The sequence below is a fragment of the Uloborus diversus genome, chromosome 8 (genome assembly GCF_026930045.1).
Source record: "Uloborus diversus isolate 005 chromosome 8, Udiv.v.3.1, whole genome shotgun sequence".
NCBI lineage: Eukaryota > Metazoa > Arthropoda > Arachnida > Araneae > Uloboridae > Uloborus > Uloborus diversus.
In genome coordinates, this window is record NC_072738.1 from 93,060,856 (window position 1) to 93,079,009 (window position 18,154).

General features: G+C 30.3%; 1 protein-coding gene across 2 annotated transcripts in view; it reads left to right on the forward strand.

Moving 5' to 3' along the window:
* LOC129227281 (mitochondrial import receptor subunit TOM70-like) overlaps positions 1–17,789 on the forward strand; it is a 33,331-nt gene extending 15,542 nt beyond the window's left edge. For both annotated transcript variants that reach the window (XM_054861814.1, XM_054861815.1), the window contains exons 5-11: positions 5,007–5,137; positions 6,459–6,663; positions 7,821–7,955; positions 8,478–8,702; positions 11,325–11,422; positions 11,536–11,658; positions 15,530–17,789. In XM_054861814.1, the coding sequence (XP_054717789.1) occupies positions 5,007–5,137; positions 6,459–6,663; positions 7,821–7,955; positions 8,478–8,702; positions 11,325–11,422; positions 11,536–11,658; positions 15,530–15,677 (1,065 nt within the window). In that variant the 3' untranslated portion in view covers positions 15,678–17,789. The remainder of the gene's footprint in view (positions 1–5,006; positions 5,138–6,458; positions 6,664–7,820; positions 7,956–8,477; positions 8,703–11,324; positions 11,423–11,535; positions 11,659–15,529) is intronic.
* Positions 17,790–18,154: the final 365 nt, after the last annotated feature.

Consider the following 18,154-nt stretch of genomic DNA (forward strand, 5'->3'; position numbering starts at 1 on the left):
ATATCAGCAATTGATAATGATGAAGATTACTTAACAACCTTGAAGAACATTGACGTGATAAATGTAATAAGATGGGTGGCTGAAGCATGGGCTGAAATTCCAAGCTTATCACTTTTAAAATCTTGGAACAATTTGTTAGACAGTAGAGATAAACTTTGTGAGGCCAAATCTGAATTAAAGGAAGAAGGCAAAAAACGTTTCATTGATTGAAAAAATACCAGGATGTGACTGACAATGAAGAGGATATCACAGAATGGATGTAAAGTGACAAAGTTTATGAAATGACAGATGATGACATCGTGGAAATGGTCATGCAAGAAGAAACACCAAAAGAGGATTAGGAGCAGATCACAGAAAATCTCATCCCACACTCATGTATATAAGTCAGCAAGAGGAAGCGGCCCCAGCGATGTAATCTGCTTGCATAAGTGGATAAATTTTGCTTGTCGTCAAAATGATGAAAAGCAAAAACAGTCCTCCATCGAGGACTTTTTCTCAAAATGAAAACTTAATATGTATCTGTTTAATAAAAAAGTAAGTACTAATTCTGCTTTTGTTATTTATCTAGAATATGTTATTACCTGGGTTTTAAATTAAGTAAAGGGTGGAGGTTGAAGATTGAACTCTCCTATACAGATTTTTTGTTATCCAGACTGCCAATTCGCCACATTAGTCCGGATAATCGGGAGTCTACTGTATTTTTAAAATGTTTTAAAATAAATAAAACTGCCTTGTTCAGTTTCATATATAAAACTTTGATTTGGCAAGAAAAAAAAAAGCAAAATAGGCAAAGCTGCTGTTTACCACAGAAAACAGATGGTTTCAAATGCAGTAACCACAAATGATTGTGCTGATAGGCAAAATAAATGAAATTCTTCCTTAACTTCCCCAAGCGAAGGTAGATGCGACAAAACAATAGGTAGCCATGTTCTGTTATTGTAAAACAAGATGAAAAATTCTCCATCTGAGTTGAATGCTGTTTTTTTTTTTTTCAGGGGAGAGGGGCAGTACTTTTCTGAGACATTTTTTTGACTGCACCTGTTTTGCATGTAGCACTTTCAGTTTTATTAACAATTTCACGCTTTTATTTTCCAAGTTGATTTATGCCTTTTATTTTTTTTTAACTATCTATTTTCTTTTATGTTGTATCATGGGTATAGGTAGGAGTTTGTACACCTTTTTTTTGTGTGAGGATTTTAAATAATTTTGATTAAATAGTAAATGTTAATTTTGCAAAATTTAAAAGTTTTTTGAAAAAAAAATCAGTATAATAATGTTCTAAATTCAAATAAATTATGTATACACCTCCATACAATAAACATAAACAAGATGGCTAGATTTCAACTATGCGGAAAAAGGCGGGCAGTTTTTCTGGTTTAAACAGCTTAAAAAAGGAAGCTTTTGTTTAAAAAAAATGATTAAAGAAAAATATTATTATTTTTGTTTTAAAATATATTTAAATAAAAAATTCATAAATATCATAATTGCAACTAAATCATTACTGTAACAAATTATGTAAAATAAGACAAAATTTACCTAATAAGCTGAAGTTTGTACCAGGAAAACAAAATTAGCCTATTTAATATAATTTAAGTGAAATATTACAAAAAATCATGTTGTGTTGTTGCTGTACTAATGTATACCAACTAACTAGTACCAACCATTTGGCTGAGTCTTTAAATAACAATAAACTCTACCCTTTTTTCCGTTTTTCAGCTACTAAACTATTTCTCATTCTTTATTTCCCGATAAAGAAATCCATTTGCTAAAAAAAGTGTTTTTCAATATGTGGTTGCCTATGTTCCGTTTTCTCTTAAATTGGTGCATTTTATGAAACATTTATATATATATATATATATATATATATATATATATATATATATATATATATATATATATATAAATAATAATAATAAAAGTGAAAAATATTGAAAAGACCACACCAAGAGCCAATAAATGCGCAACTCAGCAAAACTAAAAAGCCAAGTAAATATAAAATTAAGCATACAGAATTTCAAATATTAAACAAATTATAAGTAATAAATGATGATAAAAAGGAAAAATGCGAACAGCTATTAAGTAGGAATAGATAAAGTATGAATCCAGAGCTCATCAGCCGTGGAGGATTCATTAATTATGGTCAAAAGACCAAAATTTTTTAACTATGAACTAGAAGAGAATGTTTAAACTCCAGTACATGCAATATAGAGTAACAATGGGCAAAAGCATCACTTGCTAAGCTAAAAGCAATAAACTAGAGCTCAAACCTAAAACTAAAAGCAGGGGGTTTCGCCTCGACTAATTAGGAAAACAAGTTCCGATAATTAGCCTTCCTCGGGACAGTACCTGCCTATAACAAAATTGTCTTACCTTGAAATCCACGTAAACTCAGCCCAAACCATTGTTCAACCTGATAAAAATACATTCCAGTTGTCAACGTAACAATAAAAACATAAAAACATATCCAGAAATCAATCCATAAACATACTGAGTCGCCTGTTTCCCACGTGTAAAAAATTCATCCACCCCCCGGTGATTCATAAAAAATGGTTTGTCACGGTTGTATGATACATTTACACATTTAAACAGTTTCAAAAGAAGCGAAATGCTCATCGAAGGCTATACTTAAGCAAATGTTTTCAACTAGATTTTTAGGGAAGTTATTATTAAAAAGTAAGTTTTTGTGTACTGAAATTTCTTGCTTAAATGCAGAAATGGTATTGCAAATTCTTTTTATTCTGACAGCTTGCGAAACAATAATGCCAATAAAAACCTTTTTACTTAAGCAGGAGGAAAAATCTTGTAAGCTGTAAACTGTGAAATTGAATTCGCGTCTTTTATCATAGATTGTAGTGGAACAATTTGAGTCAATTTGTATGTTGATGTCCAGGAAATTAAAGCTATTTTGATTGGAACTGATCTTTTTGAGCGTTAATGAACTATGATAAATAGTTTTGCTAAGTTCAGAAAAATTAGGAAAATTTATACACAAAAGGTCATCGATGTATCTGCAACAAAAAGGTGTAGAGGAAGGATTGTCAATTAAATATTTTCTCTCATAATATAAAAGAAAAAGGTTGGCTAATGTAGAGCTAAAATTAGCTCCCATTGCTATGCCATTAATTTGTAGAAAACATGAATTACCATTTTTGAAAAAAATTATTGAAAATACAAAATTTAAAAAGACAAAGAAAAAACAATTCATTAAAATCAAGAGAATCCTTGACCGAATTAAAAAGTTCTGATACAGAGGAAAAAAGTTCAATGAGTGGGATATTGGTGAAGAGGTTTTCAAAATCAAAAGCTTCTAAGTAATTAATATCAAGCATATTAAGTAAATTGATCACTTCAACACTATTATTAACAATCCAGAACCAATTCATTTGTTGAAGTTTAAGTTGTTCAAGAAATTTTTTGAGAAACTGTCCGAGCTTTACACTCAGATTATATATATATATATATAGACGTACCGAGTACTCGGTAACTACTCGGTACTCGGCCAGTTTGCCGAGTACTCGGTACTCGGCCAAATTCTGATCAGATACTCGGCCAATACCGAGTAGTTGCAAAAAATTGAATATTGTCCAAGGCAGATACTAAAATTTATAGAAAAAAGAGCAAGTATTATATTCTGCAATCATTTACAATTAAAATTTATAAGTAAAATTTTAAATTTTGAGAATAATGAAGTTTAATGCTTCAATAGAATAAATCTTTATTTTAATGTCCCCAAAGTTGATAAAACTTATTTATGTAAAATTATGCAAAAAAAAGTATAGAAAATATGGAATTTTTATATTAAAAATGGATTTTTGTTACAAACAAAAATTAGTTATTAAAAATTATGAAAATACCTTTGCTTAAAAAATAAAACTACGTTAAAAGCACAGTGCAAAAACACTGCAGACACGTGTTTTGGCATTACAAGGAATTCCTTTTTCAATGCACCACATGGGAGCTCGTGGATATAAAGGCATCCGACAAAAGTCGGATTTTTTTGTCGAATGTCTTTACATTCTTTAGCACACATGTTATGCACTGAAAAAGACGTTCCTTGTGGGGGGGGGGGGGGTCAGAAACACATGTCTGCAGTGTTCCTGCACATTTGTTGTAGTAAAATTATTTATGTTTGGCGGACTAAAACTATAACTGATTGGCATAAATTTGTTTTAATTCTAACTTGATTAATCATACCTTTTATTTATTTATTTTTAATTTTAGAAATAATTTTTTTGTAAAATTGTTGACACAAACAAAATTGTTTATATAATGCGTAAATTGAACTTCAGCAGGAATTTAATTTTAAAAACTATTATATGGACAAGGAGGTCTATACTACTATTCCAATAAGTTCATAATTCATCACATGTGCATCGGTGGTTCTTCATAAAACATAATTGGTACTTGGTAACTCGGCCGAGTAGTGAAAGGCCGAGTACTCGGTAACTCGGTACTCGGCCGAGTAGTAAAAGGCCGAGTACTCGGTACTCGGCTACTCGGCCAAAGTGCTACTCGGTACGTCTCTCTCTATATATATATATAATATGCAAGCCAAATACCAAATATTAAACAAATTATCTAAAAAAATAATGATGAGAAAAAGGAAAAGACAAAGTATGAATCCTTTTCCTATTAAATAGCTGTTTGTAATTTTCCTTTTTCTCATCATTATTTTTTATGTATAATTTGTTAAACATTTGGTATTTGGCTTGCATATTTTATATTTACTTGGCTTTTTAGTTTTGCTACGTTGCGCATCTCTGGGCTTTTGGTGTGGTCTTTTCAATATTTTTCACTTTTATTATGTATATATATATATATATATATATATATATATATATATATATATATATATATATAATTTTATTTATTTTTTAATAACTTCTTCTCAAATAAAATATTGCTGTGTTCGGTTTTTGACTGAAATTAGTAAATAAATTCAATTGACTTGAAGCCCAGTTAGTTGATGAATTTCAGTTTTAATTAATTTAAAAATTGCTTTTCAGAAACAAGAGCCAAGGCTACCATCAAAGCATTTTGCTCGACATTATTTTATTTCATTCAGTGAAGACCCAGTTATGAAATCTGTTGAAGAATATAAGAATGTAAAACAGGACAGGAATGTTTCTGAATTGAGGTTAGTATACTTCGTTAAAATTTCTTATATAATTATCAGAGATGTATTACAATTGCTTTTTTTTCATACTTTTGCTACATATGCATTGCAAATTGATTCATAGTCAAGTTAAATATATTATTCTAAAAGATTATCAATATTTTAATATTATTAAAATGCTTGAGGCTGCGCAATGAGTGACTACAGAAGAAGCTACTTCCATTTAAAAAAAAAAGATATTCTAAATTGAACCACAGATACGTCAACCAAAAAATGTCCATGTTTTGAATTATTAGTGTTCTAAAATATTAGTTTTTAAAATCAGAACTAAAAAATAACAGCAAACAGAAAATATAATATAGCAAATTCAACAAATGCTTTGCCGGGAGAAGTGAATCCACAAGAAGTATTTATTAAATTATATACAGCAATTGACCAGGCTTTAGTGCCACAACCAATTTTGTTGAACATGGTCTTATTATCATTCTTCATAACTTCCCTTTTGCTTTATTTCATCGATCTTTTGGTTTCCCCACGTCATTTAAGAAAGTATACTTAGTGAGAAACTATTAACACATTAATGTACAGTCAACTCTCAGTAACTCAAAGTCCCAAGGGACCAACTAAAGCATTCAAGTTATGGGAAATTTATACAACAGTCTCAAGAATTTAGGACCCGATGAAAACTTTGAGTTAAAAGAATATTCGAGTTATCGAGGTTCGATTGTATCAACAAATCTATGTGTGGTTTTGGCAGTAAAACTTTTAATAGTCATTTCAGTCTACCTTTAAAACTATTCTGCGCCTAAATTAGAAAAAAAAAAAAACTTTTAGGAAGCAAATTAATAGTTGCAATCATTAGCACATTTGATACTTTATGAACATTGTTTCTATTATTTACGTATTTTTATTACATTGTATAATTTTCTACTTTTCTTATTGCGATATTCACTTATTTTATTTTTAAGAAGTGCATCTGTATGTGTAACTGAATATAGTATAGCTTTTTTTACTCTTAAACATTCCCTCATTTTTGTAACAAGAACAATTTTACTTATTAGCAAAACCCTTTTGTCCATCTCTAACTTGAATCCTATCTGTATCCATGGATGAATCTTAAAAATATTTCAATGTATTAATATCCTGAACTAATTTTTTGTGACTAATACATTCTTATATAGATAAGAATCTGCTATGTAGTATAAGCAATACAATCCAGCAGTAAATTTTTTGTGAAAACAATTTCTTTGAGTTTTGCTTATTAAATGGTTGGAAACGAAATTTTATTATTTTTTTATAGAGATTAATGACATTTTTTAATTAAAAACTTCTTACCTTTCAGCGGTTATAGGCTAGTCATTCATAACCTTGCCGAAGAAGATTTTGAACAAGTAATTCCTAACTGTAATGTGGAAATTGAACGTTCTGGACCAGATATGCCTGAAGCACTTTTAGTACGAGGCACATTCAAACTTCTACAAGGGCAGATTGAAGATTCTTTAAAAGATTTAAATCATTTACTATCTTTGGAAAGTGTTGATGTGAAAGTTAGTATATATTTTTCTTTTCTGTGGAAAATTCTCGTTAAGTTCCCATTAGTTTTAAGGATTTATGGTTTCTGCTTCAATAGGTGTCAGTACAATATTTCTCTCAATAAATTAGATTGCATAAAATGTATCTAGCATTGCATTGATCTTCACTATGTTCGGTTGAAAATTTATCACTGAACTTAGTAAATGGCTGATGATTACAAAGATGCTTTAAAATGCTGTTAATAAGAAGAAAAGAACATTTTTTACTTTTGTAGTTAAAACTTTTCTAGCCCATTTGCATATAAATGTCATTTTTTGAAGTAAAAAATTTTAAATTCATGGTGATCTTTCAGTCAAAGATTATTTTATTTTATTGTAGTTTGAAGAAGGAATTTCAAATAGTTTTAAATTTTCTGCATGCTTCCTTTTGCTTTATTGAAATGACAATATTTTTATTTCCAATGCTGTTGTGTCACTTGTAATCTGTTTATAAAATGATGTAATTTAATAACATTAATGAATGTAACTTATTTAGATTTAGTTTTTTTACATTGAATTTTCCCCTCATAATAGAAACTTAAAAACGGAAATGCTTTGAATAGCTTTGGGAAAATTAATTAGAATCAAGGATTGAGAAAGTCATTGGTTTTTATGAAATCATCAAAAATATTAGTCCGTTTTTTGGCAACATCAAAATCTTTTCAGTATCTTTTCCTTGATTCTTAAGGAATCCATCAGAAGTTTTTTGAGTGAGATTTCAGATTCCTTCCTAAACCAATTTTTTTATTTTGCTGTTCCAAATTATTGCGTATTTTTCAGCTGATTTAAAATGTTCAAACTTTTGTCATTTAGTGTAATGATATTAATTAATGACACGCTATCTGCGTGCAGGTATGGTTGCTCTCGTCTTTCCATGTGGAAACTGTTTATTATGTTTAAAATTTAATAGTTAATTATAGATGTTAACTATCATTTCTTTTTTAATGACAAAATTCCGAATTGCTATAAAATAAGAAAATTTTTCATAGGTATTGTATGTAGGGTATCTTTGTTTGGTAGATAATGCAAAACTGACATGTAGTATTTAAGAATTTAGCATGCCTAATTTTTACCATAGTAGTTGTATCATGAATGAAAACAGAAATGTTTTTAACATATTTCATCTCTTACAGGTTCGAGTAAATTGCCTAATAAAAATTGGCACCCTAAAAGTTCAGATGGAAAAAATGGACGAGGCTTTGCAAGATTTCCAAAAAGCATCAGATCTAGATTTAAACAATGCAGATATATATTTACACAGAGGACAGGTTGATATAATTATTTTTTACCCTTTAGTTAAATAGTTAGTTAAATAGTTCTAAGCTTTTGCAAATGGTTGACAGATGGCAACTTTTGAATCACATGTGACTAAAAATAATCTATTAGGTCTCAGAAACCATTCTTTTTTCTTTTGGAAGGCCATCTGCAATTGGGCACTAAATCCAACTGGCTGTTAACTATATAACCAAAATCTTTTGTGCTAAATGTGAACAATTTGGTTTCAAGGCTCAATCCAGATATATCTGTGATAAATGCTTGTGAAATTTAATATTGATATGTATTGAGTTCTTTCTTTTGATGTTTTTTTTTTTCAAAAAACATTTTATAGCAGTTTATTTAAAGTCTAAAACTGTTATTTATATTTAAAAATAGCACTCAGGTTCTACTAAGTTTTCAAAAAATGCATGATTTTGTAAACAGAATGTCTAAAAAAATTTCTTACATTTTCATTTTAATTGTTTTCTTTGTTATTGAGCCTTTGATTTTGATGTGTTTTACTTTCATTGTAGGTTTACCTCTTAATGGATCGTATTGATGAATGTCTAAAGGACATGGAGAAAAGTTGTTCCTTAAATCCAAATTTTCCATCTGCTTGTGCTCAAAAGTGTTATATTCAGTATAGATGTGGGTTGAATTTTAATGATGAGAATCAAAAGAAAGCTGCTTTAAGTGGCTTTGAACAAATAGAAAAGAAATTTCCTAACTGTTCTGAAAGCATTTTCCTATATGCCCAGGTATATTTCTTTGTATTTATGATTTAGCACTAGTAAATATTTTACATTTTTCAAACTTGTGTTTATATAGCTCTTTATTTCAAAATGACAAAAATCTCTGGCTTGCCAGGGAAGGTTCTCTGGTTTGCCTCATTCTTTCCTAACTATATTTAGAAGCAACTGTTTTCAGATCATTCAAGAAATTTGCTTTTTGCTCTTTTTTTTCTTTTTTTCCTTCAAAGTTTGTAATTGAGCCTACTAAGAAATTTGCATTTTAACTTAACGTGCAAAACTCAAGAACTACCTGATTGATTTTGCTGAAAATTTCAGTCTCTTTCTTTCAGCGCCAGAAAGGTTTGCAGACCAGTTCGAAAAATACTTGATAAATACTTCTAGTAAGTTGTATTCTAATTTAGGCTCTGTTGTTACATAAATTCCCGAATATGGAGGTGAAAATTACTTGCACATATTAATGTTATATACTGGTGGAAAGGGTAGATGGTTTTGCGTTATATGCAACTATTTCCATTTCTCTAACTTAATTGCGGCGGAAGTTATTTGCGTTTATAACTCGAATTTTTCAAGACTTCTTTGGTCTTTAGGTACTATGTTCATCATTAAAAACATCAATAAAAGGAACTAATTGTCCCACAATTTTATCTTTGACTCCATTGGAAAGAGCAACATTTTTTACTTCAGATCTTTCTCAACCTAGGGTCAAAAAACTAAACTTCTATCTTCATTATAAAAAAAAATTGCAAGCCATTTTGAATCAAGTTCGAAAAATCTCATTTCCATTCAAGTTATAACCGTTTTATTTTGTGTTGCCATGGTTACGCTGTTTAAATCCTTCGTTTCTTTCTTTCTTATTTTAATTTCTTAAAAGTATTTTATTTTGTAGCAACCCACAACCCTGCTATGTTAGTTCTAATGCGGAAAATGCCTTAGTGTGTGTGTGTGGGGGGGGGGGGTCCTAATAAGGAAAACAAAAATCTTTTTTTTTAATGTCAGAGTGGAAAGTGAAATTTATATTTGCTCTAAGAGCTTTATTTTTATAGCACAAGCAGAGCCGTGGGGGTACAGCTAGTAATTATATAAACTATTTGTTGTCTTACTGACTGTTTAAAAATTTTAAATCCACTTTCAAACTTCCAATATTTTAATTCAATCTGAGTGCTTTAAATTGCTTTCACTTTCATTGTTTTAACTTCTGTTTCTATAATGAGCAACATAAACTCACTTTCTATAAAAATTAAGCCTCACCTTTTGTAAAGAAATAAAAATACATTGTGAGTATGTAGGTTATTACCAAATAGTCAAATAACCAAAAATCTCGTGCACTTATATTTGACTAAACAGGGGCACTAAGTGCCTCTATGAGTCGCTGGGATATATATAGCCTTAAGTGGGATCCAAACCACTGGCTCATAATCATAGGAAGACCTATACTTGAAAATTCTATTAGCAATGATCTTGATTATGCTATGTTGAGTTTTAACATTGTTATAAATCAGGGATTCTCAAACTTTTTCAACTTGCAGCACCCTTTGAAGATTTAAAATTTTCTCACAGCACCCTAATCCTCTCTATTATGTAAACAACTAATAAGTCATTATTTTCAGGATCCCCCCCGCCCACTTGTGCACAGTTCGTGCGCATATGTGCAGCAAAGGATCATATCCTCCTCCCAAATATTTCGATGTTATATTATAAGGACACCAGAGTGTTAATAAGCGGAACTCTGGCACTACTGTACTACAGCCTACTCTTCTAGGTTATCAAATCTCGGGGGGGGGGGGGGGGGGGGGGGGGGGGGGGGGGGGGGGGGGGGGGACGTTACACAACGACATTTTTCTTTTTGAATTCGTCATCTGCACAATTTAGGTTTTAAGAAAAGTATGCAACTTTTTTTATTCTAATTAAACTTCAGGGAACCATGTAGAATCAAAATTTACCATAAAATAGGATCAGTTGGTTTTGACATCACTCTTCTGCAACAACTTTTGCTACAATGTTGTACTGTTACCTGGTAGTTAAAAATGGCTTGTTGATAACCCTTTATCGTCAATTAAATTTTTTGATGACAATGAAAGAGGATCTAGTGATTTTTTTTAATATTGTATCAAAAAATGGATGATTTCCTTTCTGGTCAACTAGGTGTTATTTAGCGCTCTCACCTTAGATATATATATATATATTGATACCACGACCACTTCACGGCACCCCTCACCTCTTCCTATGGCACCCCAAAGTGTTGTGGCACCCAGTTTGAGAACCCCTGTTATTTATAACAGGGGTTGTGCTGACCTTATAATTGGTGCTTGATAGTAAAGATGGAGGTAAGCATCACTTTATTTGGGGGGGGGGGGGGGCAGAATTTTCTAATGCCTTCTCAAGAGCAAATTAAATAAGAAACAGAAATCTTGGAAAAGTATTTTCTTCTGGGTGGGGGGCACTAACCTTCACCAAAAACTTCGCAATCAGTGAATCTCTTTATGTATTTAATCGTTTGGTTTATGTTTAATATTTTATGTTATGAATATTACCTCTGAAAAAGAAATTTCTATTTTTGATATTACTATGTACATCAGTTTTTGTTTGCGCTGATTTTTTCCCTATGTTACAATTTATGATTTGCTACAGGTACTAAGTGAATGTGAACAGTATGAAAAATCTGAAGCATACTTTAAAAAGGCTGGGGAATTAGATCCAAATGACCCAAATGTTTATGTTCACAGAGGGTAAGAATTGTTTTATTACTTATTTTTCAATGTAATTGTTATGTTACTGATCGTACAAATTGTATTTTGAATTTTCATTTGATACCCGATGAATCATCAATTATATTCTGCAGAATTCTAATGCTTCAGTGGAAAAGGGACATGTCTAGTGCTATGGAATTTCTCAATAAAGCGATAGAAATGGACGATAAGTGCCAATTTGGTTATGAAACATTAGGTACCATAGAAGTTCAAAAGTAAGTATATTTTTAGTAATGTAGTTCATTAAAAATACGGTGAAACCTGTGTAAGTTGACAACTTGCGGTGCATTACTTTAGTGGTCTACTCAGGGGCGGCATTTCAGCATTTCATTTGGAGGGTCGAGTTTCTTAAATATGTATAACCACAGTGCAGTACAAAACGCACGTTAGCTGACAGGAAGTGCTCATAAAATCGGTTTAATATGAATAAAAATTAGTGTTTAGAAACAATTAAAATTTTGATTCGTTTTCTAATATGTTATCATACAAAACATCTCGATACTAAAGTTTTTATACCTTTTGGAAAAATTTTAACGCATGATTTTTGGAAAAATGGAAGAGCAGGGAATCATGTTACTAATTTATCAGTGCCCAGTGTCAAGCTGTTTTGCCAGTACAGCTAAAAAGTTTTTTTTTTGCCCATTGTACTTTGAAAATATACTGAGACATAAAAAAAATCTTTCTCTACTAGGAGCTGATTGGAATAGTTAAAAAATAATTGAAGTAACAAAGTTATGTATGAAAACACTTTTTATATATTGCTCTTCAAAATCACCCTGGCAACTTCACAAATTGTGAGGGGCTTAATTTTTCATCATTGAACAATCTAGTCTCGTTGGCGCTCTCAGTTTCATTGAGATGTCATCTACCTTCAGCTCTGTTATTCACTATTCCAGACTGATGAGTCCATAACAAGGACGAAACTGCAGTCTCTGGATGTGATAAACCGGTCTGTCGGTATATTGCTTGTAATTTTTCTTGCCTCATGCTAAAAATTTTACTCATAATTGAAAAAATTTATTTTCGTTTTCAAAATCCAATCCAAATAATATAGAGCCAACTATGCAGAAAAATAATTATCATCAAATCTTGTGTTAATTTTATTCGAAAAACAATCTATTACTTCATACAAAATATTAAAAAATCAGTGTTTGACTTCACATTCATCATGTGGATTTTTTTTTTTTTTTTGCGCCTTTTAAAAATTGGCTCGAAGGAAGAATTTTCTTGAAAAGTTTCACGATTGATTGAAATACAATAAACACATCTATGTAAAATCTATTTTCAGTTTCAACTGTAGATTGAACTATAAGTAGTACGATCGCACAGATCAATTGTAGATTGAACTGTGGCTTGAATAGTACAAAAATTAAGGGTAGCGGATTGAAGATGTTTTGATAGAGTAAAGCATTTTCCAAAAATTTTCCTCAATACAAACAAATTGAATAAAAATTCGAACAAAGTCATACATGCTAAAGGGCATGAGCTTTTTCACCATTGAAAGAGTCGTTTTGCAATAATTCTTCCAGTCGTCAAATCACTGCTTTGAAGTTATAGAGAAATGTTTTTTTGGTTTTAACTCTTGAAGACCATCTTGTGTCACTCCGAGATTGCATAATTATAGAGCCCCATAAAAGGTATTGTTGATACGATTTTTTTTATTTTATTTAATAAACACATGCATTTTTAAGAAGTTACTATGAAAGCATATAATGCATTGAGCAGCTGTAACGTGTTTCTAGCAAACGAAAGCGATGAACACTCATATTAAATAAATATACACTTAAAAAAAAAAAGCGTAAAAGTGAATGTAAAATATCAAGGATTTTCCTTGTTTTTACCTTGCAGCCACACAACTTTGAACGGGCCTCTCCTATTGGACATACCATCGTTACACTGGAAACACAAGTATGAAATATTTAGCCTATATGAGGAAATGTCTTCTTTAGTTAAAATTAACCATGGTTCTCTATCAGTTTTCTATGTTTTGAAAAGGCCGGAAAATACTTCATGAATTTCTAAGTCATCATCCAAATAACGAAAAACCCTTCTTCTAGTCTGGGAATGTGTCGAGTTTTATCAAATAGTTACTGAGAACCAGCGAGATTTTTTTAAATGAACATTGATTTCCGACAAACATAAATAAAATTCCCACATTTTCTATCATTCTGCTCAAAAAATTTGGGGGTGCGACCGCCCCCTCTTGACCCCCCTATTTGCCGCCCCTGGGTCTACTTAAGCAGGTGGTCAACTTATAGAGGTTGATTTATGTGACATAGGACTAATTTTGTACTTGAAAAAAGCGGCCATCTTAGACAGGTGACCAACTTTCAAGGGTGGTCAACTTTACAAGTTTTACTGTATAAACAATAATGTTAAAAAATCAGGAACATGTAAGAAAAAATTGTAAACATGTTTTGTGGTAACTAGCAACTCCTTTTTCAATGCAAATGATGTAGACTAACAGATGTAAAAACATTCGACAAAAATAAAGAGGCAGAATGATAAGGTCAAGTATGTAATGACCAATGAAAAACTTGGAAATTATGTCAAAACAATCAATAGCATGGATCTTTTCAAGCTCTGAACCCTCCTTGAAACACTGATGTGTTGTTACCCCCCCCCCTTCCCTTCCCGATATATAGCTTGGACAAATAGTACAGTTGGAATTCAGAACTAAATCTGGTCTGGATAGCTGGTGTAAAACTGGTTATTAACTAAAAATATAAATAATTTTACTACGAAATACAGTGAAACCTGTGTAAGTTGACCACTTGCGGTGCAGTGCTTTAGTGGTCAACTTAGACTGGTGGTCAACTTACAAAGGCTTTGTTATATGATTCCCAGCCAAATTTGGTGCATATTGGTGACATAGACAGGTAATCAACTTACAAGGGTGGTCAACTTTACAGGTTTTACTGTATCATACTGCAAAACAAGTTTTATTTTGAGCATATTATCCAGGGTTGTCATGATACAGGGAAACCTGAAGAAACAGGAAAAATCCAGGGAATTTTATTTGATTATTGTTATTATTATTATTATTATTAAATTGTGAAGTTGCAAAAATCAATGCTCAAATATATCAATTACCAAAAAAAAAAAAAAACTTAAATAAAAGAAAAAAATGCTGATTTTACCTTTTTTTAAAGTAAATTTAGAAATTTCTATCATAAAAGCAAAAGTTATTGTTTTAGTTGTCGTGTATCTTGAAATGTATGCCAATTTAATTTAGAGATCATGAAACTAGTGATCAATATTTATTGTTCTGCTTCATATTTGCATTTTTTATCTTTTAAGGTCTAAGTAATAATCACTATAAAAAGAGTGATCTTTTCTTTTTTTTAATAAAAAGTTAAGTAATTTCAATCACCATGATATTTTTTCAGTAATAATGAATTCTTCTTTATTTCCCGTTACAGTAAAACATGTGTAAGTTGACCACTTGTGGTGCACTGTTTTAGTGGTCAACCTAAACAGGTGGTCAACTTATGGAGGTTGAATTATATGATATAGATCTAATTCTGTGCCTGAAAATAGCAGTCAACTTAGACAGGTGGTCAACCTTACAGGTTTTATTGTATTTATTTATTAAATTTTCCCTGTGTTGAAACTATCAGGAAATTAATGTTGTTTTTTAAAATATCTGTATTTTCTCGTTTGTATTACTGCATATTGATACAGTGAAAACAAGGAATTTTTTCTCCAGAATTGAGTGGCAACCCTGTTATTTTATTATCATTAGAAAATATGAAATCAAAACACAAAATAAAAATGTATTTTAAATAATCTGGAATCTGGTTAAGGCTGGCATGTAGCACCAGTCAGTCTAACAAAGGTATACGTAAGCAGGAAAATAGCTTTCAACATCCAGGTTTTCATATTCGCTTGCACTTTTGCATGAAAAGTCACACATTTCAGATCAATTCTACCTTCACGTGCCCTTGTTTGTAGTCTAGTCTCTTTTTTTGTTACATTAACACTGCAAAAATATCACATGTTTTAGTGTTTTCAATGAGTGTATTATTTTATCTTAAGTGTTTTTCTGTGTTAATTACGATTATTCATATTGTTTCTTTTTTTTAGTGGAAATTTGAAACGAGGCTTAGAGTTATTTCAAAAAGCTGTAGATGCAGCCCATACGGAAACAGAATTGGCTCATTTATATTCCCTATTACTAGCTGCTAAAGCACAAGCAAAAGCTGCTGAACACTTTGGAATACACATAGGATAGTGTTTAATTGTTATATAAATATACAGATATGGACAAATTATATTAGATTTTTAATTCCATAAATTCCCTGTTGTAAAAAATTACTTAGAGTTGAATGCACAGAGCTTTGCATAATTTGTTTTTGTTAGTTTCAGATTTTTTAACCACTGTGCAATTTTTCATTGTAACTAAGTCCTATGTAAAATGTGGATGACACAGTCTGCAATATTAAACATTTTCAAATGAGATAGTTGTAAGTTTGATTTCAATGAACTTTCACAGAATTATTACAAGCACTTAAATGCCTTTTAAAAATTGTTTATAGTATTAGTTTAATTATATGTAAGCATTGTGCATATACTGGAAAAGCCACAGAGATGTCAATTGTAAAATATTATGTTATAAAGTGGAAGGCAAACATTTTCAGTACATATTTTTTTCATTTGAAGTATATGAAAATTAATCTGATGAAGTTCAACTATTCAATAATCATTTTAAATTTGTTTTAAAAACTTCTGTAATCATGGCTTATATAAATTCGTAACTATATATCGTATTTTTACTCATCCGTATTCTTAAAATTCTTTTCTTACTGAAATCTATGCTTACTAAATCTCAATTCTGCGGCTACATTAGTTCGACCATTTATATTTTGTTTATTATTTGCTATTTAAGCTTTCAACTGTAATCTAACAGGACACAATCAGTGTTTTGCATTTAACCATAATATTAACACCTTTTTAATCTTTAAGCTCTGATTCAATATTAAAATATATTACAGCATTTACTTTTAGACTCTTAAGTTTTGAGACTCAAAAGTTAAATATTTTACTTTATTTACTAAAGGTATCTGCCAAATGTTCCTAAAGTATGTTTCTTATTCTTATAAACTTAAATCTCATTACATTTAATGAAGTTGTGTTTGTTTCTCTATTATTTTCATTTAAATGTAGTCATTGAATCATAAAATATGTTAATTGGAACTGCTGTGTAGTATATTTTCTGTACATATGTTTTAAATCACAGCAAGTGGATCTTTTTTTTCCCCTTCAGTTAAAAAAAATAATAGGCTTGAATGTTTTTGTTAGGTATTACTGTAAATTGGTGTGACTATCATTTTAAATTGGAAGCATCACTTTTGTGCATTTTTTTTTTTAGGGGAACAGAATTTTTCTGCTTCTAATTTTAGTTTCACTGTAAAATCTTATTGATGGTATTTATCCTTATTTTATGAACCGGCAAAATTATTATAACCAAATATAAAACTAACAAAAGCAAAAAAAAAAAAAAAAAAAAACAAGCATTTGTGCCAAATACAGTATATTATATGAATAATAAACTATGTAAATCTACAAAAGCAAAAGTAAAAAGGAAAAAAAAAAAAAAAACTTGCTTTTAAGAAAGAGGGAGTCTTACTGTACAGTTTTCTGTATTTTACACTGATGTATTTTAACAACAAAAGAATTTTAAGCATTAAATGCACTAGACATTTTCAAAAATTTAAAAATCTTGAAAAAAAAAATCTTTATAAAAAAAATTCTTTATAATAAAAAGTGTGAAATGTCAAATTCTCAGGGTACGTGATTTTCCAGACAATTCAGAGTGGGAAAAGTAGAATTCATTTAAAAATATTGAATGAAACTGACCATTTTAAATTAAAAATCAGAATTTTAATGTTGGTTCAAAATTGAAACAACAGATTATAAAAATTACAATAGCAAAAACGAAACCTGTACAAAAACGTCAATCTCAAAACTGCTTCTCAAAATCGTGACTTCAAGAGCAGACCATTCTCCTTCAAAGTGAAAATTATACATTTCCTGTCGTTAATTTATTCATCAAGTTTTATTTTTATTTTTCAAAAATGATTTATGTTTATTTTCAATTTTCATTCTATTTCAAAACATGACGCCGTATGGAGGAATGCTGAAACAAAATGAGAGTTCCAAAGAAGTACAAGATTATTGGTTTCTGATCCATACCTTCATGAAATTCTTATGACATCCAACAAATTAACTAGTTTAAACTTCAGCAAAAGCAGAGAAGCATATTCTTAAAGGTTTCATCATTCGTTGTTTTGCACAAAACTTGCAATATTACTTAATCTGATACATTTTCCTTACTTTTTTTTTTCTTTTTAAAGAAAAACATGTAAGTGGAAGGAAAAATCAAAACTCTGTACTGAGCGTGGTCAAAGATTAAAAGTTTCCCACCTTTTTTTTTTATTTATTGAAGGAAGTGGTAAATTATAACTACTCGAAGAAATATCCTTTACTAGACCTTTCCAGTTATTTAAATGCCGGTTAAATGATCTTTTTCTATATTTTTCAAGCGATTGTTCTTGGTTTGTTATAGCAAATGTAGTTCTTAAAAAATATTTGAGCATAAAAGAATTCTTTTGCAAGCCTGTTGGGGATCCTATTTTGAACAGATTATTTTATATTTACTTTGATTTACACATTTTTTTGTGTTGCTTGCCTTTCATGTTTGCAAAATTT